The 26,703-nt window shown below is 43.7% G+C and overlaps 1 protein-coding gene across 1 annotated transcript in view; it reads right to left on the reverse strand.

The window, feature by feature from the left end:
• Nos1ap (nitric oxide synthase 1 adaptor protein) overlaps nucleotides 1-26,703 on the reverse strand; it is a 273,184-nt gene that overhangs the window by 28,626 nt on the left and 217,855 nt on the right. The window contains exon 5 of the mRNA NM_138922.3: nucleotides 5,968-6,076. Within this exon, the coding sequence (NP_620277.2) occupies nucleotides 5,968-6,076 (109 nt within the window). The remainder of the gene's footprint in view (nucleotides 1-5,967; nucleotides 6,077-26,703) is intronic.

Raw genomic sequence — 26,703 nt, forward strand, 5'->3', positions numbered from 1 at the left:
ACACTCGTTGGAAGGGCCAATTACAGGCAATTTGGTGAAAACAGGCCTGCCAAGGGAGCAAAGTCAAAACAATATGCACCTGCTCCCACCACACCGTATTCCTTTAAATCACCTCTCTATGCTCCTGATAGAAGCCCTCTCCCAGCCTAGCACACCTCTCGTCCTAGTACACAAACCAAGTTAAGATGCAACGAATAGCCATTCTCCTCATTCTGCCTAATGTGGGCGCCAACGTGGCAGGTGTCAATATTTGCTGATGTGCTGCAATGTGTATGAAGACAACACTATTCTCTGTGACCCATGCGATCTGCTGAAAAGTACACAAAGCCTAGTATAGTCTATTGGTACAAGCTTTAGGAAGACAGAAGTCAAGTGTTGATTCCTACACTTGATTGGTCCACAGAAAAACCATTTATAAGATCATTTCATCCTCTCGGTCTAAGCGAGCCTGCTACTGGTTGGCTGTGTACACCTGGGAGTCTCTGCCGTGCTGTGCACACATGTAAAGCATGGTTTGATTAGTCAGATCCTAAAGTTGATGCGATAACTGCCGGTGCCTTTGCGAATTTCACTGCCGGGAAGAAGCTCTGTTTACAGTTTGTGGAGATGATTAAAGAGCCACCAGATGCATAAGGAAAGCACAGAACAAAAGCACAAAGTGCAAGGTGCACAGGGGATGGAGAGAAGGTGAAGCTGCCCACAAGGAGAAAAAGGAAGAAGAGCAAGAGAGCGCTCTGTCAAGAAGCTTGGCTACGGGCCGCCATCTCTCTTCTCTGCTTTGTGTACACCCACGTCTTCATCTTCTGGGCACTGGGGATTGGTCTAAGGACTTCTGAGTTCCAGTGAATTGACTTCCATGAAGTCAGTCATGGAATGAATTTTATAATTCTCATCTGCCACAGCAATAAAATACAATGCCTTCATGTGGCACTCAAACTACCTCAGAATCTTAACAAAAATAGAACTGAATACCCATGTTTCTTTAATGCGTTGCTTAAAGCTATCTCAGCAAGGAGTCAAGGAAATAGCTGGTAAAGAGTTTGCCACATAGGCTTGAGGCCTGAGTTTGATTCTCAGACTATAAAACACACACACACACACACACACACACACACACACACACACACACACAGAGCAGGAAAGGGAGAGGGAGAGAGAGAGAGGGAGGGAGGGAGGGAGAGAGAGAGAGAGAGAGCGAGCAAGCGCATGAGACATGGTGGCCCAAGTTCATATTTAATTTCAGCACTGGGGAGATCGTGACAGGCATATCCCCAGGGCTTGCTGGTCAGCCAGCCTAGCCTAAGTTCCAAGATAATGAAGAGACTCTGCTTCAGAAAACAAACTGGATGGCCTCTGAGGAATGACACCAAAGTTGACCCCTGGCCTCTGCATGAACATAAACACCACTCCATATATGCTAAATAAAATGAAGGTACCTTTAGCTTACAGTTATCAAAAGATTAATAAACTGGAGAATGCGTATATTTATACATGGACCTCTGCATGTAAGGTGCTAAGGGTTCAAAATGATAATTGGGTCAGGATTTTTTGTCTACCACATTACCGATGGCTTTTTTATATACTCTGATAGAGGGGCTGCCTCAGAAAATAAATTATTGCCTAGTATAGAAAGTTTACTTTTAGAGTGGATCTGACTTTCAACACTGACAGGAGATAATATATCATAGAGTTTCCAAGACTAAGCTGTCATCTCAGTACTGTCAGTAAGCATCTGGGGAACAATGGACGATGTAACTCACCTTTCCAAGTGTCACCAGACACGTGTCACGCTTTAGCATAGGACCGTCACCATCCTTCCAAATCTACTGTAAACGCTAAACGACAGTTCAGTTTTACAGCCGTGGACCCCAGTTTGTTGATAAAAGCATGACAAGACGAACTGACTTCTTACCCAAGCCAACTGAACTGTGACTGCAGAAGAAAAAAATGATTTCAAGGAGCGGCCTTTGCCGTTGGTTGGTTTGTGGAGCTCCCTGCAGCTCCTGCTAACCACTAACAGCTCCCGTGGTGATGTGCTAATAAGGACACCCGTGTGCATGGAATGCGTCCTCCTGGGGCTGTGAAGAAATGACAGGAGGGTGACATCCACACTTCAGGACTGGTAGAGAGAGCAGGCAAGAGACTGCTCAAGATGAGAAGAGCCCTGCAAATGACAGTATCTTCATATCCCACAAGGGGGGAGGCACAGGAAATACCAGGTTATTAGGGCGTCTTCATCAAGAGTTCTCACTCTGTCCTAGCACCAGTGGGAAGGGCGCTAGGACTGCTTTACCCCAATCCGCATGCAGAATTTGCTCCCTAGAGATCATCACCACCAATGCACAGCAGACACAACAACCAGCGTTCCCAACACGCCTTATCTGATGGCTGGAGAAAACTCGAGCCCAAAGAAGCTCCTGGAGTTTCATACTTCATGCCACATGAGGAATGGTCACAGCCCTGAGCCGGGAAGCAGGAAGCCTACCTAGTTCTATCTCAGTGGCATATCCATTGAGCATGTGACCAGGCATAACTTACTATCCTGGGTCTTTACTTCTGCCAACCAAGTGGGGGCAAAGCACTATTAACCATATAAGACACTATGGGAGGTCCTGGTCAGAGGATCTATGTCACACTGATTTTGGGCACTCAGAGAATAAAGCTTTTTTTTTTTTTTTATATCTAAGCAGTGATTACAGTAAACAACACTACAGAGTGGCCTTGGGGAGGGACCAAGGTTACAGACTTAGTTATATAACTCATTCATATTCTCTCTCTCTCGCTCGCTCGCTCTCTCCCTTCCTTCCTCCTTGCCTCCTGGGTCTACTGACTTCCCATCAACAGTTATCTGACAGGACTCCATTGGTTCACAAACATCCTTGAAATACACGTTTCCTCAGCCCTTTCCCCCCCCATCTCTTAAGTATACCTATGATTTGCCAATTAAAACTCCTTCCCAAGCTATTATCTCTGAAACCAGAAGTGCTTTGTAAGAAAGTTAAACACGTATTGGGAGGCCAACCAGGATGGTGTACAAAGCCTCCCAGACATACCCCCCACCCCTCCCGAATTGGGTTTCCTTGGTTGAACAATTCTTTGCCCTTTCCTGGCTTGAAATCTGGTCCTCCCGTCTAGAGTTCAGAAGCAACAGAGCTCACAGTCCAGGCAGCCTGGAAATAATTCTTTTAGCTGCATGGCTACAGGCCAGCATAGGGCCTGAGAACCAACCCCACAAAGAGCCACAGACTCAGCAGGTAAGGGGAAAAAGAATTCAGAAAACAGAAGAGTCAGAGAATGAGACATAGGTCAGAGCTATGAGGTGTGGGAAAAAAAAAAACAAAACCAAACAGCAGTGAAGGGAGGCAGAGGACTTGTCTTGGGGCAGCAGGAACTTGATTTGGTGCCTAATTCCAAGAGCCACATTTGGGGTGGAGGCCATTCTCACTCTGGCTTGGCAGCAGGTCACCCAATCTGCCAGTGCCACCAGAGTAGATCCCACAGCAAGGCAAACAGAGCCCAGGGTCTCCTTTATCCATGTTTCTTGTCCAAAACTCTTTGGTTCTGCATGTTTCTCTGGTTCAAGCCCCTGCCCTTCTAGGAGAGCCTCGCACGTCACATAGGGTGAGTATCCATTTACTAACATATGAAATGAAGACACGTAGTTTTGTTTCAACCTTCCTTATGCACACATTATACAGATTACTGAGATTAAACAATGGGTGCACTTGGTAAATGACTACGTGTTACTCATAACTCAAATCTGTCATTACTGTACAGGTAAGAACTCAACGAGAAAGGGGATTTCACTCTTGGGTGGCAGGCCAGACAACACTGTAGACAGTACAAGTTACATCCTCAGGGACACCTTGAATTCCCTTCCTCTCCTTTTCAGAGCCTTACATCTTCCTGGCCCTATGAGCATACATCTCCAGTGACTAGGGCTGATTTTCTCTCCTTCTTCCCGCTTCGGTCCCCATCGGCCCTCTCATACAGATGACTATGGCCCCCTTACATTTCTTCCCTTTCATCTGTATGGCTATGTAAAAGCTAAGTCTGGCAACGGGTCCGCCTTTTCATCAAAGAGGTTACTTCCTATTTCCTACTGCTGTACTTTGCAGTTCTAGCACTTTCTAGCCCATTCAAGGATGTATTTGAAAGGGGCCTGAGAGCTGGAAATGTAGCTCAATGATAGACCCTTTGTAAAAGTTCCAAACTCCATCTTCAGTATAACCAAGCAAGCAAGAAAGAAAACAATAAATAAATACATAAACAAAAGGCCTGAAAACAGAGTGGGTTAGGGCATAAATTTCCTCAGAGGGTGTGGTAAATTAGCAATGTCTAATCTCTGCATGACAAAATACCTATATAGTAATAATTGTGATGGTTTGATTTGGTAATTTTTTACTATATAATAGTGTAAAATCTATCATCTATCTATCTATCTATCTATCTATCTATCTATCTATCTATCTATCTATCTATCTATTCATTATACTTCAAAATTTGATCTTTTCCTGGACTAACAGTATACAGTAGGAAATGCTTCTGACACTGGGTAGTGGCAGCCAATGACAGCTCCTGGGAACGGCCCATCGTCCACACACAAGGTACTATGCTGCTGAACAATAAACTATGCTATATTAGATATATTAAATACATTTTCAGCTTATAACATTTTCGATCTAAGATGAGTATATTATGATAGCGTCCCCATCATATGTCAGGAGACATTTGCATATGTAAACTTTGACCTTGTTAGATATTATTCCCATTTGATAATGACGAAGTAACTACAAATCTATGACAGAAGGTTTAAGGCATACGATGGGATGCGCAGGAAGAGGACTGGAAGTCTCACAGGAAGCCAGACTGAATGGCTTCTCTCTAGAAGAGGAGACCTGTATGGCCTTAGAAACAGCAGCATCGCTTTCCAAAGCTTCTTCTGAAGGAAAATAGTTCCCAGGATACTAACATATACTGTATGGAAAAAGAAACTGGTTCTGTAGCCAAATCAGTTTCTGAAATGCTAGAATAAAGAACTTAAGGGGTTTCTCTAACTTCGGGGCCTCTCAGGAACTTAAATACAGTAATTTTAACATGAAAAATTTTAGATGATAAATGTTAAAAAATGCATTTATTTTTAGGAAATGCTGGTTTTAGAGCATCAGAGAAAGCAGGAAGGGAACAAGACAGGATGCCTGGAATGAAGATGACAGAAATACACTATGCCCATGTATGGAAATGTCATGATAAATCTCATTATTATGCATAATTATATAATTACTATATGCTAACAAGACATTTTTTAAAGAAAATGCTAATTTTGTCTATCCTCAATATATCTTCAAAGAAATTGAGACTTAGTGGGGTAGCAATCAGTTTACCACCATTCTGGACTACCACAAGAGGGTAGGCTAAATTCTAGATTTTCTACTCCCTAGGGAGGCACACAAAACCCTAGTTTTGTGTGTCAGGTTCATAGAGAAATGGCAGAGAAAAGGGACACCTCTACAGAAGTATAAAAATTACATTTACTCAGTGTCAAGGTTGTCATATTAAAGTAATTTCTCATGACAACTAACATCATGCCCTAACTTAAGCTGGTGTCCCCATGTCATGACTTACTAATACAGATGACTCACTGATTTACATGTAAGATTGGGGTGAAGGATCACTTTACTTAATGCTTCTTTCCTACTGCAAGCTAAGGTCAGCATCATTGCTGGTCCTGTCTATCTGGTCCTCTCTCAAAAGACAATCAATCAGTGGACTAAGTACAAAGTTCAGACGACTCTAAAATCAAAGAGGGTTTCATCATATAGGAGTAATGACAGATGGCTAACCCAGTGCGGCCAGGTCTGCTATTAAAACATCCACCTCCGCCTTCAATAGGGAAACAAGTCAATGACAGATATGTGCTGGGCCCATAAGAGAAAAAGAGCAGAGGCCGGACAACAGTCCCTTTACCTTCTTCTTGGATTTAAAGACATTGCATCTGAAGATATTGCTGGCACCATCTCGAGCGATATAGCTGAAGATTTTCAAGTCTTGGGAGTCATGAGAGACATAGAAGATCCTGGAGAGAGAGCAAGAGAAAAACACACTGAATGTGGCATTCCCATGTCAACAGGAAACCTCTGGTCACAGAGAGTCAGAAGACAGAGCTCACTAATGCCAAGCTGTCAGAGGAAGTCCTTTTCCTGTGGGATCAAAAAGCCACTATGTAGGAGGCACTTTCCAAGGCTCAACAAACATGGCTGTCCTTGTGACTGACTTCCAGGTTTGGTAGGGTGTGGAGACCACATTATTATTGACTTCCTGCCGAGGTGGCAAACCTATTTTGGTAACTTGTCTGTTGGAAAGGGAAAATAATGTTCCCATCTTTGCCTGAGCAATAAATCTATATTAAACCCAGAGAAATGTATGCAAGTTTTCTGTGACCTAATCACATTTATTCCCAAAGAAGTTAACTGGAAAATTAACAATCATGATCGTGTTGGGAAATCAAAAGACATTTGCATTATTACAGGTCTCCTGGTGATAGCGACTCTATTTCCCAACCCCTCTACATAAACCAGGTTTCTACATGTTCACCACATGAGTCTGAAAGCATAAGTAGCCAGGTGCCATCCCAACAGAGGACACTGGGAACTCCTGAGCTCAGAGGGCTTACGTGTGGATGTTGGAGCACAAGTAAAACATGCTATGGTGTGAAATCCAGCAGAATAAGGGACAGAGTGTGGTGGAGTCTGCTGTCTTAGGAAGGATGGACAAGCAATGTCACAGGCATGCAGAGACCTAGATGACATGTTCAGTGCAGTCCCAGAGATTGCCGGGCAAAAGCACTACAGGAAGAGGACCCAGAAAGAGCGCAAGTCCTACAGAACACAGAAGGTGCCAGAAGGGCTTGAAAAATGACGAGTTGTGGTTCAAGCTAATCTGAGGTTGCTGGGCTTGTAGGATCCCCTTAGCCTTCTAAATATATCCAACTGTATTCATATCGATACAACAGCTGAACTTCAGTTTCTCCTAACTGAACACCAGGCCCAGGCTGCTATTCCCCTAGAAAACCTCCCTCCTGAAGACTCTCAGTTTTCTCACACTCAGCCCCTGCGGTCATTCTCTCCCACCCAACCTTGGTGACACAGTGTCCACTCCAGGTAGGACAGGGAACAGCCTTCAGTCCTTTCTCCACTGCAGTCAGTACCCATTCCTCATGACCAAGCTCCTCAGGACACCTTCCCAGTGGGTCTCTACATTTGTTTTTCTCATCTCCTTGGTCTGCCTTCGTTCTCATCTTTCATCTGGATTGTTGTAATATCTTCCCCCGTGATGTCTATTACGTACCTTACCGCCAACCCATTCCTTACAGCACCAGCAGTGATCGTTTTAGAAATGTGTTACACTCCACTATTTTTATCCTAAAACCATTTAAAGGCTTCCTACTGCCTGCAGGATAAAGTCCAAACCGCTTCACAAGGAGGGTCTTCCCTATTTGCACCTCATCCCAGAGTCCTGACCTCCCCAGGTCTATAGAACCAGTAGCACACATCTTGAGTTCCTAATCCCTGGGGACACCCTGGGGATCCTTTAAGACTTGGATCAGAGAAACCTCTTCCCTTCAGCAGTCTGAGCTGCTCAAACCCCCATGGCTCATTCATGTCATAACATGTACCTCACTATGACATTTGTACAGAAACTCTTTGAAGAACTAAGGACCCATGCTTGGCATCACCCAGGGCCAGCACAGTGACTGGCATGTGAGAGACAGGCATTCCCACCCTCGTTAATGAGAACCTATAATGTAGTCTGCCCAGCTACTCATTCTCTCTGCAGGAAGTCAGGACCAGTCAGTTCAGATGCATTGCACATAAAACTCCTTTAATCAAGTCTTTAATTTATTATGTAATACCCCTAAGGACCAAGAGCTGGATTTAAAAGTGATACAGCAAAGATGAATGTGAACCGGCACAGCAACAAGATACAGAGGTGTGGAAAGTGCAGGAGCAGTGGTGAGCTAAGGTTAATGTAACCTTAATAGACAAAGATCCTTTTCAGACCATCTGGTGACAACCTCTGCACGGAAGCCATTGCTCCGTTTTGAACTGTAACTTTCTAGCGATCACTCTGCTAGCTGTATCTGAGTTCAGAAGTGTCATGAGTTGCTATAAAAGGTAAACAGTCTCTGCGTAGCCAGAAGTAATTATTTAGTTAATGTAGGAAACTTTCTACCAGCAGAACCAAGAAGGAGGAAGCTTTCTCACCATATCTCATTCCTCAGCAAAGGACTAAGACTAGAAGTTAAAGGCTCAGCTGTAGACTTTGAGATGCAGAAAAACATACCAAGACCTCATTCTCCAACACTTCGTTTGCTTAAGAACTATGGATAAAGGGGTGGTCAAAACAGGGAAGGGAAGAGAAATGTATTTCAGGAATTTACCTCCTCCCCCCTTCTCCCTCTGTCTTTATCTTTATCCCTAAGACTAGGATTGTTCTGAACCTGCTTCCAGAAAGTGTCCTGGTCAATCTTCTTACCTTTCACCACAATAAGGTTAGGATGCTAAAGTAGTAATGATTCCAAAATTTTTAAGGCTTTGTTTCCTCTTCAAATGCAAAGATCTCTTGCTTTCCTTCATTATATGCATAGAATTATAGCCGTCACTCATTTACAACAGTGAACCTGTACAGAATCTTACATCCATACACGTTCCACAGTGAGTGAGAGCTACACAGTATCTTGGGCAAACTACACTTGGTATTTATCTTCCTGTTGGACTTCAATAGACAAAACTAATAACAACCCATAAGACTCACCACCAATACTTCCCTCCACTTCCTCGACTAATAATTTACAGACACACTTGTATTTCTGTTGAGGGTGATGGTCATAGAATAAAGTAGAATTTCAGATTAAAACATCATCATCATCATCATCATCATCATCATCATCATCATCATCATCATCATCACCACCACCACCACCACCATCATCATCACCACTACCACCAACAACAGCCAAACTAACAACCATAAAGAGTAAGCTTGGAACCCAACATCTCCGCCAGTCAAGATTGTCAGTGATCGGTAATTCACTCCCTGAAAAGGCATCTAATTCCTTTTGGGAAGGTTCCCACTATTTGGAAATGTCACCTTATGTTGATTGGAAATCTACCCACAGGAATTCAGTGAAGGAAAATGGGTAGGAACATTGCCCCTAGCGTGGGACAGACCTAGATTTCAACGAGGCACTGCAGTTGACTAGCTGCAAGGATTCCGTGCTTAGCCATATCTCCGCCCAGCTCTGGCTCCTTGCTCTGTAGCTGTGAAATGGGAGTGGTCACACTGCTGACCCTCATTCCCAGAGCTGAAAGGAAGGATGCAGGGGACTAACTTACAAAGTGGTTGATAAGCGCAGCTGTTCAGACTCCGTTCGTATTTGCCACCGTGGTTGTCTTCTCTGAGACCTTAACTAAACCTTCTCCTCACTTGACAATGACTTCAACACTTACATCCAACTACCTCATTTACATTTATCTTCTAAATTCCTTTTAAAGATAAACATTTCCTCTGCCTTCTTCAGTAGTTCAACTACCCCATCTCCAAATCTCTTATTCCTCTGGTGGGTTGAAACTGCGAAAAGAATATGAACTTTGGGATGAGAAAGATCTAGGATCAAGTCATAGATCTGCTGCTTCCTAGATGTTGGGCTTAAGCAAGACACTTAAATGATACAACCTTTGGTTCCTGCATCTAAAATATCACAGTAATGGCTTCTATTTAATACCTAAGTATTAACATAAGTCTACTGCATTTAACCCGAGGCCGCACACACAATGAGCTGCTTGCTCAGTAAACAGGAGTTACTTCATTGTTAACCTTTTCTGTACACATAACAAGTTGTCATTGATTCCTTGAAATGCAGTTCACAGAACCAAATGCACTTTCATAAAGCCATCTACCACCACAGCGAATATTTTATGGCGATTATTTTCTGAGCCTACGAGCTGAAGTTTCACCACAGTATCCCTGCATTTTCTTTAGTTACAGCTCACACTGTGGTCAATTCACAGCTTCAAAGCGTTTTTCCACACATTTGCTCTGAGGCAGGTTTTCCGAGCTCATCTAGTACCTGGCTTATAGGATTGGCTCCTAACGGTCACTGTTTCCTCTTCCAACCTCTCACAGACCATCTGCTCAACTATGTCTTCCAGATTCTGTCCCTGGGTAATGACAAAGCCACTCTTTACCGTTCTTAGACCTAGATGTCCTCTCTTTAAAAGGCAGGATGTCTTCTTATAACCTCATCTATGTGCTACTTAATGTTACAAAGACAACCAAATGGTTATTTTGGAATTGTGCTCTTCAGGATTCAAGGGACTGAAGTATGGGCACACTAAAAGGAGATGCCTTACCTTGCATATATATATTATATATAATATATATTATAAATTATATTTATATATTATATAATATAAATAATTTTCATATACTTTATATATTAATATATATTTAAATATAATATATTCCATTATATATAATAGATATAAAATTATGCTGTTCTAAGTCGGGTATGTTCTAGTGTTTCTAAAGTGAACATCAGTTTTCTACTTGACAGGAGGAAGAAGAAACAAAAGAGTGATGATGGGGGGTTTTGACAGTTTTTCCCTATACACTACCTTTTTCTTCACTTACCCCTGTTCCCGTGAGTCTAGTGTCCAGGCTCCTCGCTCTCACCCAAGGCTTTTCTCTTGCACTCATTTTGAAGCCCTGCTTCCACCATATGGACTTTCCAGTGGACACTCCGTGACGACCCACACAGCTGTGTGGGTTTTCTTGATAGTTTTGTATTCTGGAGCCTTGAATCAACTATGCCATACCTTAGTCTTCAAGTTCTCATCTCTCTAGCCATAATTCCATGTCTTACTATGTCATCCTTCTCTCTGAACTCTACAGTGGCATTGGGTGCTCATACTTGGCTTTATGTGTCAGCTTGGTTGAGCCATGAGACTGGCACTGTTCTGGGTCTATCTCTGAGATGATAATGTTTCAAACAGTGGACTTGGCAAAGGAGATTGCCTTCCATAGTGTGTGTGGGCCTCAAGTGAAGGCCTGAGTTGAAGAACACAGTGTCTGATCAGAAGGGACTTCCTCCTGCCTGAACATTACTGTAGCATTGGTCTTTTCTGATAGCTGGATTTGGACTAAGACATCAGCTTTTGGGCTGAAAGTTATATTACAGCTTTCCTAGTTCTCAGGCCTTCAGACTCAGGCTGGAACCAGTCATCAACTTCCCTGGGTCTCTAGCTTCCCAAGTGCAGATCTTGGGAGTTCTCAGTCTGCAGAATGACGTGAGTGAATTCTTTATATTATATCTGTGTTTGTGTATGCAGGCATGCACGCATACCCATGTGTGCATGTGTACATAGGCATGTGTATACATACATGCATAGACACATGCTCATTTTGTTGCCTCTGTTTCCTGTAGAACCTTGATTAAGATGGCTATATCCATCAGTGTGTTAGCATCCTTCATTCAATGCCTCACGTCTCCACTGAGTCTGCTGCGTTTAGAACTCCATGACTGCACAGAATGTGGGAAGTCTTATGCTACCTGCCAGGTTTCCTGTCAGGTCTGTGTTTAGGCTCCTCCCCATCCAAGACTCACAGAGAAGGCTCTACCCCCTTCCTAGTCTCACCTTACCCTCACCCAGGTCTCATCCAGCCATCCCAATGCTGCCATAAGCACAGACCCTGAGACCAGAGGTCTAGATCTGCCAAGGGCCTTTGAGGAAACGTGGTTCCTTCTCTCAGTCTTCATTCTTCACCTTTGAAATGGTAATAGTAGCAACATTGTTCAGGGTGGCAATAATGCCCATATTAGACAATGACAAGCAACGGTAGGCCATGCTGTACAAATATTTGAAACTGTGGAAGTAAGCCTAGAAATATCAAGTGAAGTACAAAGAAACATATTCTTTGCTCTCCCAATATCACTGTCTTTAGAGGTAGGACAAGTTAGCCCGAATATGAAACTGTATTAGTCTGTAATGTGATGAGATCTCTATAGCAACACAGTCTATAAGGAAAACAGATTTATTTATATAGCTCACAGACTAGAGGTTGGAAATGTAAACAGAATAATAGCATATGATCTGGTAAGGGTCTACCATAGGAGAAAGAATGCATGTCTTCTGGTCACTCCCTGTCCTTATGAAGCACCTTGTGAACTTTATGCTAGGGGGCTCTACCCTCATAATCTGATCTAATATAATATAATTATTTTCTAAAACCCCACCCCTCAACATTATTGTCAGTGAAGTTTTCACTCAATACCATTAACGCAGTATTTTAGGGATCAAACTGCTGCTTGAGTTTGGAGTGGGATGAGTCAATGACAAATCACATTTGGATCACAATAGGAACCGAGACTTTTCTCTGAAAGTTCTGTAAGACACGGGCACTCCTAACTCAAAAAGGCATCTAACAGGACAGAGGAGAATGAAAGCCCAGGAGAAAAGATAAGAGATGACGATGTAACCTACAATTGGTAGAGACATAATCACGTCATCTTCTTCAGGGAAATCTCCAGGACAATAAGTATGAGGTGAAAAACTGTAAACCAGAAAACAGCTCCAGACCAGGTTTGTGATGCTCAACTGTGAAGAGGGGGATCCTTGACTCTGCATTCCTCAGACATCTCAAAGGAGCTTGGCGAGCCAGCCCCCATGGATGTGCTATCCTTGGAGGACCCTGGGAAGAGTTCAGAACAGGTGCTGGGTTGGAGGGAGGCCAATGTCCTCTATGCTTTGCCAACAGAATACACAGAGAATCTGCAGGAAGAAACACAGCCCTCACTCCCACCCTCAGACGCTGCTGCTTGGATACGGGGTGTCTTTTTCTCTTCCCACACAGTGTTTCAGCGTCAGTACATTTCCAGATGCCTGCCTGGGGTTGTCTCACACTTTCTCCCATGCCACTTATTAATTGTTAGAGTAATCTTAGGATAACATTGACCTTCCTCTGCATTGATCGTTTTTCTCTCTTATCACTGGGTTGGTCTGCTTATCTTTTTCCTTCCCCTGGACTTACGGTGTTCATTATCATTTTGGCTGCTTTTCTTTATTAGCAGTGACTTTGATTTCCATCTTTTTCATCCCCCGAGCTCAAAACAGAAGCAGGATTTCCTCAGATTTTGTTTTCTCAGGGCTGCTATTTGGCCTGAAGTATGCCTGGGGGGAGAAGGGGATAAACCCCAGCAATGATGCCCACAAGTTCTTCATAGAACTTTCGTATGATATGTAGGTATTGTAACATTGTCCACTATCTGCTTGTCACTATGAATGGAATATATGTCACCTGCCACAGTAACCTGTAGAAGGAAGTCTGGGGTCCCAGGGCAAGAAGAAACTTTGATAGTCAGACACATTCTCCTTAACTGCCTTGACTGCAGGCACAGAAATACAGACACGGGGATGGCTTATAAGGTCCCTTCAAGGAACAAATATATAAATATTTCTACTACTGTTGCAAAATATCTACTGTGCACTGGGAGAAAGAAGTAAACACTCTACTGAGTTTTGAAAATGTACCAAGAGCGGACAAATGTATAGTTGCTTTTTGAAAGTCTAGTTAAAGCACCCTCGTGACCTATCTCTGCAGTTAATTTATGTTTTAATTTCACAGCTGTTAACAAGTTCTTTCTTATGTCCCACTCAAATCTCCCCTGCTTTGCTTGAATCAACCACAAAGTATCGCACAGCCCTTCCTAAATGCCAAGTGCGTGATAAGTTAATTTCCTCTTGTTCTGTACTTGACAAGCAGGCAAAAGGAAAGAAAAAGACCCAGCATCCCTTTAAAAAAAAACCATACAAAAATCCTTTTCATGTACTTCAAAGCTTTCTCTCTTTTCCAACACTTAGGGTGTCTTAAAAATAACTTCACCTGCTGTTGGCTGTCAAGACCCAAATCCACTTATACAACCAACCAATTCTCTTCCCTCTAAGGCGGTATTAGCATTTGCATATGCAGGATCTCCCAAAGGCTCAGGTGTCGGGGGCCTGGTCCTGAAGCAGAATCCAGAGGTAACTTGATCGTGAGAACCCAAACCTTGTGAAGAATCATCCACTCATAATCTCTAAATATTATTATATTATGTTATATGATCCATAAATCGATGACGTCATGGGGAGATGACAGAAACGTAGAGGTTGAACCAAGCTGGAAGAAGCAGGTCATTGGGGACATGTCCTGGAAGGACATCCTGCTCCCAGTCCCTTCTTCCTCTCCCTTCTTTCCTCACTGCCTCTCTCTCCAAGCCTCCTTTCTTTGCTTCCTGGCTGCCACAAAGGGAGAAGCCTCTCAGTTTGCCCTTCTGTCATATCTTCCTGCTTTGACACAGGAAGCAGGAGCCGGTAAAGGCAGTGGAGCCAGTAGGGCTTGAACGGAAGGCTTGGTCACAGTTTTTGTTCCCAACTATTTTGTCACAGATAAAAGTCAACGCTGTCGATACACCAAGCTTGCTCATGTTTGCCCAGGGTAACCCTTGCTTTTTCTCTACATCTCAGGGTGCTCACACTTCCTGAAGACTCTTTTTCAGAAACAGGATTTCCAGCCGGAAGCAGAAAGCAGAGAGAAAAGCGGTAGCTCTACTCTGATTGGTACATGTTGAGGGCCTACATTGCAGACTCCTCTCCATTCTTCATAGGCAGTTTTCCCTCTTGTTTGCAAGACAGTGAACGTGGTCCTTCGAGTATCCCATGGAGAGAGGCATGTGATAGGTATTTCCAGTGAAAAAAATCATACACAAAAGTGTACACCTTTGCCCCTGGGCTCCCCATATGTACACTGAGACTCCCATGTTGTAGAGAAATAGCAGATCCAACAACTGCCACATGCGACACAGCAGCTCTACCATTTCAAGCAAAGCAACACTCTGAGACTTGGTAGTTTCAATTGGAAATGGGAGAAGAGACCCATTGTATTATTCAGAGAATAAGATTATACAATTAGACTGTGAATGTGTGTCTCTTTTTGCTATTTTGTAGGCTCTTCATAGGTTCCCCCAACTGTCTCCTAACATCTTTTCTTGATCAGCTCAGGGTCATCTGGTTCAACCGCCTTCTCCTCTCTAGTCCCACTCAATCTTTCTTCTGCACCAAGCATCTTCTTTAACCTGGCTCTCTGACACTACTCTTCTGCCACCTAGACCCTTCTCTTCTTGCTCAGCCTGTGTTGGCTTTCCAGAAATCCAAGAAGCAACCGACACTGGAGGTCATAGGGTCAAGCAGTTCTAATGGCTAAACCTTCCCAAAGGGCCAGTTAACTAGCAACTGGGGATCCTTCAAGGGCCAGGCACACAAAATATGCCACACTACAGGTGTGGGCACCTCAGTCAGGGTCCTAAAAGCAGGTGCATTACTTGAAAAGTCTGAGGAACTATTGATAAAGGACAGGGCAGAGTATGGGGCCATCCCCGAGGACAGAGCGGGTCTCCTGAGCATCTTCAGCACCCTAAGATCTAAGGGATGATGGAAATTTTCAGAATCCAGAGAAAACCGTGTGCCCCACTGCAGGAAATTCATAATGAATTCATAAAAGGTAATCTCTCTAGGCAGGGACCATGGTGGGAAGAGCTGGAGGGAAAGCATGGTGGCGACCATGGAAAGCTGTCAATCACAGAAACAGAAGGGAACTCTCCTTACACTAGACACTGACTGTGGAGAGGAACAGAGTCAGGAGATGCTGTCCATTCATGGGCAGGAAGCACCAGGGCATGCCAAGGACGTGTAGGAGCTGAACAAGAAGATTATCAGCACTGATAATGGTGACGCCAGTTGAGTAACTCAGAGCTTACCTCAGGAACTGAGGCTGCTGGTGGGGTTCTGAGCAGGGTAATGTGGTAGCTGAAGTCAGTATGATAAATGGCTTGGAGGAGGATAGTAACAAAAGGCTTGCTAATAAAGAGGCTGCCACAACATAAAATGTGTGGGTGCACAGTGGGAGTCAGGACCTGGGGCTTGCTGGGTGGAAAGGCTACATCCATGGATCCTCTTCTCCCATTTAACTCCTAACAGGGATTACTAAGAGAACTCATTAACAGTCTCTATTTATGTAGAGAGTAGAAGAGGAGTCAGCAGAGGAAAGACTAGGAGAGCGGGAAGGAAGCAGATGAGCGCCACAAGAGCAATGGATTCAGGGACGGTTCAGGAGGACTGAAGGGCCAGAGCAATGGATTCAGGGATGGTTCAGGAGGACTGAAGGGCCAGAGCAATGGATTCAGGGATGGTTCAGGAGGACTGAAGGGCCACAGCAATGGATTCAGGGACGGTTCAGGAGGACTGAAGGGCCACAGCAATGGATTTAGGGATGGTTCAGGAGGACTGAAGGGCCACATCAATGGATTCAGGAGGACTGAAGGGCCACATCAGTGGATTCAGGGATGGTTTAGGAGGACTGAAGGGCCACAGCAATGGATTCAGGAGGACTGAAGGGCCACAGCAATGGATTCAGGGACAGTTCAGGAGGACTGAAGGGCCACATCAATGGATTCAGGGACGGTTCAGGAGGACTGAAGGGCCACAGCAATGGATTCAGGGACGGTTCAGGAGGACTGAAGGGCCACATCAAGTGTTGCTCAGAGATCACAGAGGGTGCAGATGGAAAGAGACTTAGTGTCAACATCACTGGAGTCCAGTGTGGTCCCAGTGCAGACTTGGGAGACCCAGTTAGAAGGAGCTGAAAAGCTCAAGAGAGTTTTGGAAAGACAGACAGCAAATGCATTTAGTGAAGAAGCTTAGCAGCAGCAGGGCAAGACAGGTTGAGGAACATCTTTCTTTTATAAGAGTGTGTTAACAGAGAGGGAGGAAGGAAGGAGGGAGGGAAGGAAGGAAGGAAGGAAGGAAGGAAGGAAGGAAGGAAGGAAAACACAGAAAGACAGACTGACAAAAAAACAGGAAGGAAGGAAGGAAGGAAGGAAGGAAGGAAGGAAGGAAGGAAGGAAGACAGACAGAATGAAAGAGAAGAGTGAGAGGAGGGAGGGAGAGAGGGGTACGTGAGTGAGTTTGGACAATAGCTTAGTAAGTAAAGTGACTGAACCTAAGTTCAATCCCAAAAATACACATAAAAGGTGCTGGGTGCACATACACACAGGCACAGGAAGAAAGAGAGGTGGCAGGGATAGGGAGAGAGAAAGATAGGGGTGGGAGTGCAGAGAGACATGGAGACATGGCAACAGACACAGAAACAGTAGGAAACAGTCTTAGGATTCAGAGGAATTACAAGGCAGATGATGGCTCAAGTTACAGGGAAGCAGCAGAAAACAGAATCCCAAGGAGGATTCACCTCAAATTCCAGAGGACAACCTGCTACCAGGGTGGGTGCTGGTCCTACCCTTGCCTTGACTCCTCTCCCTTCCCTCAGGGAGCTGGAGCTGTTTGACGTGGAAATCTGAGTGGGGCTTGTAGAAGCGGGAGGTCAGCACGGGTTTGAGAATCTTGTCCTGATCAAAGCCATGGATGACTTCATTGCCCAGGTCTGCATTTCACCTGCCCATTACAGAGGTGACTTTTCTGAAGGTGAGGAGAACTGGCAGAAATATGACCTGGGTCTGAAGGAAAGCATGCAGAATCAGAAACATTTTGCTGCTGTCTCAGAGAAGAGATGCAGGTTTGTTTATCCTGCCACTGGACTCTTGAGGAATGGGGTTTCTGTAAACACGGGGGTTGGATACACCAGGAGGCCAGGCACCAGGCACCAAAGGCTCTCATGGGACCTGGCTTCTTAGCACTTGGAGTTTCTCTTTTACATTTAGCTTGTCACATTCTTCTTCATCAACCGAGGTATCTGACAGGCTTAATTATTTCCTTAGGGCTTTGTCTTTCCTTCAGTTAACAAAGGCAACTGGGAAGATTTGGGCTTAGCTCTTTTCCTAATAAAATCCTTACACATGGACACACTCACACATGTGCACACACCAAGGTTTGGGTATGACAGCAGGCTGACCAGTCCACTGTCCTACTATTTCCACAGGGGCCCGCATGTATAGGAGGAAACCTACCTGTCGCTTCTCCCATCTTCAAAGGTTAATTATGTGCTAACAGTAGATAATTATCCTATGTACCCATCATAACTATTGGGGGCTGTCATTGGGGGAGCTTTCTACTTATGTCCTCCAAAAGAAAATATTTTATGAGGGTCTGCTAGTTTTCATGATTTCATCATCTCACCTACTCTTTAAATGTCATGAGTTATCACTGAAATTGTAACAAACAGAACAGAAGGTGAAATCAGAGGTCAAGATGATATACAATTAAGAAGAAGAGTGGACATTTTTAAAGGCAGCCTGCCCAGTGGTTAATCCCACAGCAGTTAGAGGTGCTGGGCTCTCTGAGAGATAGTGAACAATCATCTGACTCCTGTTTCTCCATATTCTTTGAAATAGTAGTGAATTAGCATTTTGTTTCAGTTAGGACACATACTCTCATGGTCTAACATTAATGTTTGTTTCCCTTACCAGACACTTTCACACAGGGGAGACAGCCACCATTCGGAGAATGGTTGTACAGGTTGAGTGGTTAGTTCATTTGTTTATTCAGTCTTATACCTCTGTTTGCAGAAGGATCATTCTGACTCCCAGGGGATTTTGTAAAGATTCAAGGAGAAATCAATTAAATTGAGCAAATATGCATTGAGCGCTACTATGTGTAAGAGAGAGAGGTCAGGGAATCCTGGCGATTAGGAAGTTGAGATTCCATTTCCCTACAATCTAATTTTATTTATTATTTGGGCTGTGAGGGAGGGAGGGCAGGAGGGAGAGCATGTGCCTCAGTATATGTGTAGAGGTCAGATGACAATTTTCTGAGTTCATCTCTCCTACCACTCTTACATGGGTTCTGGGGATTGAACTCAGGTCTTTAGGTTTATACAGTAAGTGTTCTTACTCACTGAGCTATCTTGCTGGCCCTCAAATATTGTCCCTACTAAAATGTACTGGACAGATAATCAACTATTACTGATTATCTTAAGAGCCATCCTGAGATATGTAGCAAGTAACAAGCCAGCCAAAACTATATAGCAAGACACTGTCCACCCCCCCCAAAAAAAACCCCAAAATCAAAACAAAACCCCAACCAAACAAACCCACAAAGCAAAAAAAAAGTATTAGAGATTTCCATTTCGAAGGTGGGGATGAAATCAGGAATTCCCATTGGGTGTTGATATTTAAAATAAATCTTGAAAGATGAATAAGAATCTGACAGGCAGAAATGTTAAACCAAACACAGAGAATATTTAATTAATCATAGTTTGATCTTGGCTGCTGCCAGCAACTTAGAAAATCTCAAAGTGACTTGATAAAGGACATAGGCCTTGCAGACAGGCTAACTCTTATTCACTCCATCTCAACCTTTATTTCATCCCATTTCCTGCCCATTCTACCCTTCATTCTATCCCATTATCCTCCATCATCCCATCCCATCCTTCATCCCATCCCATCCTTCATCCCATCCTATCCCATCATCCCATCCCATCCCCTCCTTCATCCCATCCCATCCCATCCTATCCCATCCCATCATCCCATCTCATCATCTTATCCCATCATCCCATCCCATCACCCCACCCTATCACCCCATCCCATCACCCCGTCCCATCATCCCGTCCCATCATCCTCCATCATGTCTCATCTCTTCCCATGCCCCCACCCTTGATTTCTATGTATAACCCTTCCAGTTTGAGGAACTACCAGAAAGAAAAGCAAAAGTCAAAATCTGGCTTTGCTCCCAACTGTGATAAGACACAAGAAAGAGCCCACGAGAGCTTACCATCAGTTCAGAACACAGGGTACTGCAATAGTGTCTAGACTGGTCTTCAATAGCGTCTAGACTGGTCTTCAATAGCGTCTAGACTGGTCTTCAATAGCGTCTAGACTGGTCTTCAATAGCGTCTAGACTGGTCTTCAATAGTGTCTAGACTGGTCTTCAATAGTGTCTAGACTGGTCTTCAATAGTGTCTAGACTGGCTTTCAATGCCAAGTGTCTTAAGTGGCCTCTGTGGGCTAAACAATGACACTGCCTATTGCTACCCTAGAAGTTGTCTATTAGTATTAGAGATCTGTCAGCTATGGTCACCACATCAAGGGCAATCTTCATTTGCCTTTAATGTTGGTCACATGGTAGCCTTTCCTATGAATTGTTATTACTCAGTCTCTGGAAAACAGCTAGCCTTACCACTATATTACCAACATTTTGCCTGGTTTTTAGACTTGTATGTATGCCAACTTCCTCATAATCCAGAAGGTTCCAGAGACACTGAGAATACCCTAAAAGCTACTCCTTTAAAGCTCATTGATGTAAGATTATTTTGTTTTTGAACAACAAAACTCCACTATATCTAACAAGATATAAATGACTCCTAGATTGATGAGGTAAAATCATCATCATTTAAACAATTAAATTATTAAGAAAACTAGATAGCTTTGATTTTTGTTCTGTGCTTACCAGCTCTTTTTTAGCCTCAGAAGTAGAACTGCTGATGGAAAAATCTTTGCCTTAAATGAAACTTTTTAAAGATGGTACTCAACGCTTCATGGCATGAAAGAATTGTAAGTTCACAAATTTTCTTACAATAGTAGCTCACATCTGTAATCCCAGTACTTGGAAGGCTGAGGTGAGAGAATGGCTGGGAGTATACAAGTGTAGTCTTTCCCCAGCTTTAATTGGAGTTTCAAAGATACTTGATATCCTAGCAAGTGTCAAGACTACTCAATGGCCTCCTAGGCCAATGCCTGCCTAGCATCAGGGAGGAAGGGGTTTTCCTTTGCACACATTTCCCATCTGAGATTCTTCAGGGCCCCACACAAACTCTGAATCAATTCTCTTTGCATATTTAAGAAGGAGAAAAATGAAGCATTGAGTAATGAAAGGCACTTTGTGGCAGAACTGGGTCCAGCCCGGCTCCCCAGGTCCCTGCTTCTTCCTCCACAGAGTAATCCTCTTGCTGGAAGACAATGTTAATTATGTGATGTTACCTAAGCTGGCATAATTGAAATTTTCATCATTAGTGTAAAAGATACCCTATAAGGCCAGCCCCAGAGAGGATGCTGAATCTGCCTGTCTACTGACTCAGTAGTGGGCTTTGTACCCACTACTCTTGGGCTGGGCTTTAGGTAACCAAAATGAATGAAAGGACAAAGCCGCTGTGATGATTTGAATGAGAATGGCTCCCACAGGCTCCTAGATTTGAATGTTTAGTTCCCAGTTGGTAGAACAGTTAAGGAAGAATTAGGAGGTGTGTCACTGGGAGTGGGCTTGGAGGTTTCAAAATCCCACAGCATCCCAGTCTCACACTCTGTCTGCTGCCTGTAGATCAGGATATAAGCTCTTGGCTACTGCCCCAGCACTATGCCTGCCATCATGGTCCCTGCCATGATAATAATGGACTGAACCTCTGAAACTGTAACCCAACCAAGAGGGTAAATAAACTTAATAGCTTTTCAATCCAAGCAGTTTAAGGATTTTATTTATGAATTCACTTATTTTGATGGTGTTAGGGATCCAACACAGGATCTTTGACATTTTTTTTTGTAGTTTTAGATTTAATGTGTGTGTGTTGCCTGTATAATGTTTTGCTTTCATACACACACACACACACACACACACACACACACACACACACAAAAGAAATAAATATACTATGCCTGGTGCCTCAAGTGGTCAGAAGATGGCACTGGATGTCCCCGATGGCTGTGAGTCATCATGTGGGTGGGTACTAGGAGACGGAATCAGGTTCTATACAAGTACAATAAGTACTCCCAGAATAACACAGGATCTTGCACATGTTAACCATGTATTTTATCTCTGAGCTAGGCCCTCAGCCCTGAAGTAATGTTTTAGCAGAGCAAAGGAGAAGTTCTAGCCTACCCTACCTCTGTCATATGGTCATACTGAATACCTATTATAAACTAAGGATCTTTCCAGGTACCAGAGCTACAACAGTAGACAAAACAGGTATTGCCCCTGCCTTCACAGCACTTATGCTAAGAACACGACACAAAGCTCTACCCTTTTACCAGGAGTGAATTTCCAATCAAATGGGATGCCACAAGAGACAGAAAGGACAGCTGTGAAAGTGTGGGTGTTCCAAGTGGAGGTCTCTGGAACTCCTTGCCCTCCTTTACTTACCCTCTCTACTCAGACATCGCTGGTCTGTCCATGACTAGAACAGCTCACAGGTTGATGTGTTTCACCTGTATTGGCCAGACGCTGATATTTCCTATTATATCCAGATGACTGGGCAGTCTTTCCTGTGTCCGTCCCATGGACATGAAGTCTATCCACTTACAGTGCACTCCAAGGCAGGTTGGACTCCCTACAATGCTAGTTTCGCTTCGGCGCATTCAGAGCCAAACTCACCATGGGAAAAATCGCAGTGCAAAATTATACTGAACTTTGAAAAACAGCATATTCATATATTTGCATCCTAAACAGGGAGATAAGATGGATACAACATAAGTTATTGATGACAGAGTGAGTATTGTTAGTTTCTCCCTTGGAAACATTGATATATTATCTAGACAGTTAAAAAACTTATTTGAGGGCTGGCCAGAGGGCTCAGCAAGTGTCTTAGTAACACTTTCTACTACTGTGACAAAACACCACCACTAAAAGTAACTTGAGGAAGAAAGGGTTTACTTCTGCTCACAGGCTCGGGTCCATCATGGAGGGAAGTCAAGGCAAGAGCTTGAGGAAGGAACTGAAATGGGAGCTATGGAGAAATGCTGCTGACTGGCTTGTCCCAATGGTTTGCTCAGCCTGTTTTTTTATACAACCTAGAACTAACGGCCCAAGGTTGGTACTGCCCATTAGGAGTTTGGCTTTGCCACATCAACCATTAATCAAGAAAATGCCCAAAAACTTGTCTAGAGGCTAATCTAATAAAGGTACTTTCACAACTGTGATCCCCTCTCCCCAAATATGCCTAGGTTTGTGTCAAGTTGACTAAAACCAACCAGTACACTACTTGCTGTACTGACCCAAATTTGACGCCAGGAACCCACATCAAAGTAGAGAGAAGCAATTCCACAAAATTGTGCCCTGACTTCCATGTGTGTGTCTCATCCACGTACATACAAATCATGCATGCATACACAATGATAAATTAATGTAAAAAGAACTTTGGCTTCAACTCCTATGATGGAGCAGGTGTTTAGGGAAATATGATGCAAACCTAAGTGAAAGCCTTGGATAGGGGCAAAGTCCTTTAGTATTAACATTCCCATTGATTTCTACAGAGTAGCATTTACTGACATCAGAAAAGAGGGAATGAAAGCAAAGGAAGAAAGAGGAAAAGAAAGGTCAGACACATTTCTAGTAGAGCATGTGGCTGCAATCAATGATTTATAAGTCCTCAATCCTTGTCCATCTAGGTGTTTACTGAGACTCACTATGCACCAACGAAATACTGGGGACCCTTTTGCCCTGTGAAGAGGAATAAAGACTCAATATAGAACTTGCCCAGCAAAGAAGGAAAAGACTGCCCATAACTCTATAGCGATGAGAACAAAGGGAGGAGAGATAAAATAAACAGAACTAAAAGATAAACAAAGTGGCAGGGATGTAGTTGAAATGATGCAAAGGAGACACGACCGTGTATTTTGACACATGAAAAAAATATACAATGAACACAAAAGGAGCTGGTTTTATGACGTATATCAAAGCCAGATCATGAGAGACTAACTGTAAGACAGGGTTCTGATGAAGATAGGACCATGACATGGGGGAAGGAAAGAGGGTTGGCAGAGGATATATTCTTGCATGAGATCATCAGGACTAAAGGGTGGTTACTTCAGGGCAGGGACAGCTGAACATATGTGAGGAGAGGCAGAGAGCCTGTGGAGACCGAGTAAAGGAGAACCAACTGCAGCTGAGGCTGAGCACAAAAGGAAGGAGCATTCAGGACAGACACATTGCAGGGGTATGAAGATGCTCTAAGGCACAAGAGGAAGGCCGCGGAATCTCATAGAGGAAGGGGTCTCCCACAGGCAATGAGGGTGTAGCGCTGACAAGCAGAAGAAGGTGAAAAGGGTTAGGGCATTAGTGAGGGGGATTTCTCCCAGAGTGAACAGGGATCACAAGAGCAGTCCTGGGAGGTAACAGATGCCAGACAGAATGAATGCTCTCCCCTTCTTCCTGTCAGTTCTTTTCATAATGTTCCCCATGCAGAAAATTGGGTGAGTTATTCTTGCTCATGCATATGTATGAGACACTGTAAAGGAAAGGTCTCAACGCTGGAAGAAATAAAAACATCAACTCTTCATGAAGCATTACTCATGGTTGGAGCGACGGAACAATTATCTTTGTCAAGTGAGCTGTCCAGACATGCCATAGGAGAGTTAGGGAGAAAACCCTATGCCTGGCTGCCTTCTTGCTCCAGACAGGGGTTTTCCCATTTAGCAGGGGATCCATAAGTAGCCGTATGATGGAGGTAAGAGCTGGAGGAGGGGAAAGTACTCATCCTTCTAGAAACAGTCCAGGAAGCTGCAGATAACCACAGTCACTAGGAGACATCATAAGCAAGGGCTGGCTCAAGCCCCAGGTCTATACCTCCTTCCATGACCTTTTATGAACCTTTGTAGCTTGAGTTCCATCTAGAGTACATTGGGAATCAAGAGGAGGGACTGAGTTGTGAAATTGTGGTGGTTTGGAAGAAAGTGCTATGGTTTGGCGGTGTCCTTAATAGTGCATATATATAAAGACATGGTCCTTACTGGTTGTTGATGGAATCTTTGAGAAATTGGGTCCTTATAAGAGGCTCCTTAGGTCATTGGCGATGACCCCCAAAGGGACTACAGAATCCACACTCATTCTCTTTCTGCTGGCTCACCTGACCAGTAACTCTGATGTGTGCCGCAGTCATAAGCAACCTCTACTAGAGGTTCAAACCAATGGAGCCATCTGAACTGTGAATTGAATAAACCTCGTCTTACTTTATAAGAAACATGGGTTGAGTATTTGCTGTTGTGTCTGAGATTTGACTAATGCAGAAAGGATGTGTGGTGATTTGAATAGGTATAGTCCACATAGCCTCATGTGTTTTGAATGCTTGGCCTCATGTGTTTTGAATGAGTGGCACTATTAGGAGGTATGGCTTTATTAGAGTAGGTGTAGCCTTGTTGGAGGAAGTGTGTCAGTGGGGGTAAGCTCTCAGGTCTCCCATGCTCAAGCTATGCTCAGGGTGGTACACATTCTCTCTGCTGCTGCCTGTGGATCAAGATGTAGGACTCTCAGCTCCTTCTCCAGCACCGTGCCTGCCTGCACACTGCCATGCTTCCCACCATGATGATAATGGACTAAATCTCTGAGACCATAAGCCAGCCCAAGTTAAATGTTTTCCTTTATAAGAGTTGCTCTGGTCATTGCTGTCTTTTCATAGCAACAGGACCCTAATTAAGACAGGATACTGAGGAGCAGAATCATCCCTAATTCTAAAGAGACAGTATAAATTTGTGAGAGTTTTAAGGGTACTGAAAATGTTTTTCTTTGGCCTCATCAAACAAGAGAGTGACTAATGATTAGTGCTTCTACCGTCTCTCATAATGACATGATCCTACCTATATGTCTCAGTTCGGAGTTGTGTGTAATTACATGCCTAAAAATAGTAACGCTCCAAAGTTTCACAGACTTTACAGACTGCCAATCTCTGTCTCCTAGGAAGCATTCCCCCCTCCTTTTGTGAGGACGATACCGTTTCTTCTCCTTAAAATAGATCTCTGCTTCACCTTATCATTAAGCTCCAATTCACCACATCACGATTCTTTTTGCCTCTGCCAAATGACTGAAAGGTTCTATCCACACCCTTCACCAAGACAGCTCTTCCCACCACCCACCCAAATACCCTCACATCTTCTTTTCTTCTGTCTCTACTCTCCTTGATCCAAACTCCTCATCCTTGCTCCAGAATGGATGTTCTCCTCACCTACTTCTCAGCTCCTCTACAAAAGTTACCTAGGACTTTTTCCTGCTTGATTTTTCAGTTAATGTGCTTTAAGGAGTTCTTTCTAAGGTTTAGCCCTTGACAGGCTCTTAACATAGTCTTAACAATAATTCAGTGTTCTCTGGCTTCCATTGTACTAAAAAGTATGTTTCTTTACAGGTGCTGTAATTTCTGTTCCTGCAATAAAATACCATGACCAAGAGCAACTGAGTGAGAAGGACTATATCTGACTTGCAACTCCAAGTGACACCCATTACTTTAAGAAGCCACAGTGGCAGGAGTTTGAATTAACTGGTCACATCACAATCATAGTCAAGAGCAAAACAGGGAGACAAATACACCCATGCTGAGTAATTGCTATTCATCTATCATTTTCTACTCTTATAGGGATCAACAGCCCATGTCTAGAGCATGACGCTGCCCACAGTGGGCTGGTTCTTCACACATGACTTAACAATCAAAACCATTCCCCAGTGACACACCCACAGACAAACCCTCAATCAAGACTTGTTTCTCTTGTGAATCTAAGTTTGTCGGATTGATTGTCAACTCAATACAAGGTATAGTCATTTTGGAAGAGGGATCCTCACTTGAGAAAATATTCCCAAAAGACTGGCCTGTGGGCAACACTTTGTTGCATTTTCTTTATTGATGATGGATCTAGGAGGACCTAGCTTAGAATGGGCAGTGCAAGCCTTGAGCTGGTGGTCCTCAGTG

This window comes from Rattus norvegicus, chromosome 13 (genome assembly GCF_036323735.1).
Source record: "Rattus norvegicus strain BN/NHsdMcwi chromosome 13, GRCr8, whole genome shotgun sequence".
Classification (NCBI taxonomy): domain Eukaryota; kingdom Metazoa; phylum Chordata; class Mammalia; order Rodentia; family Muridae; genus Rattus; species Rattus norvegicus.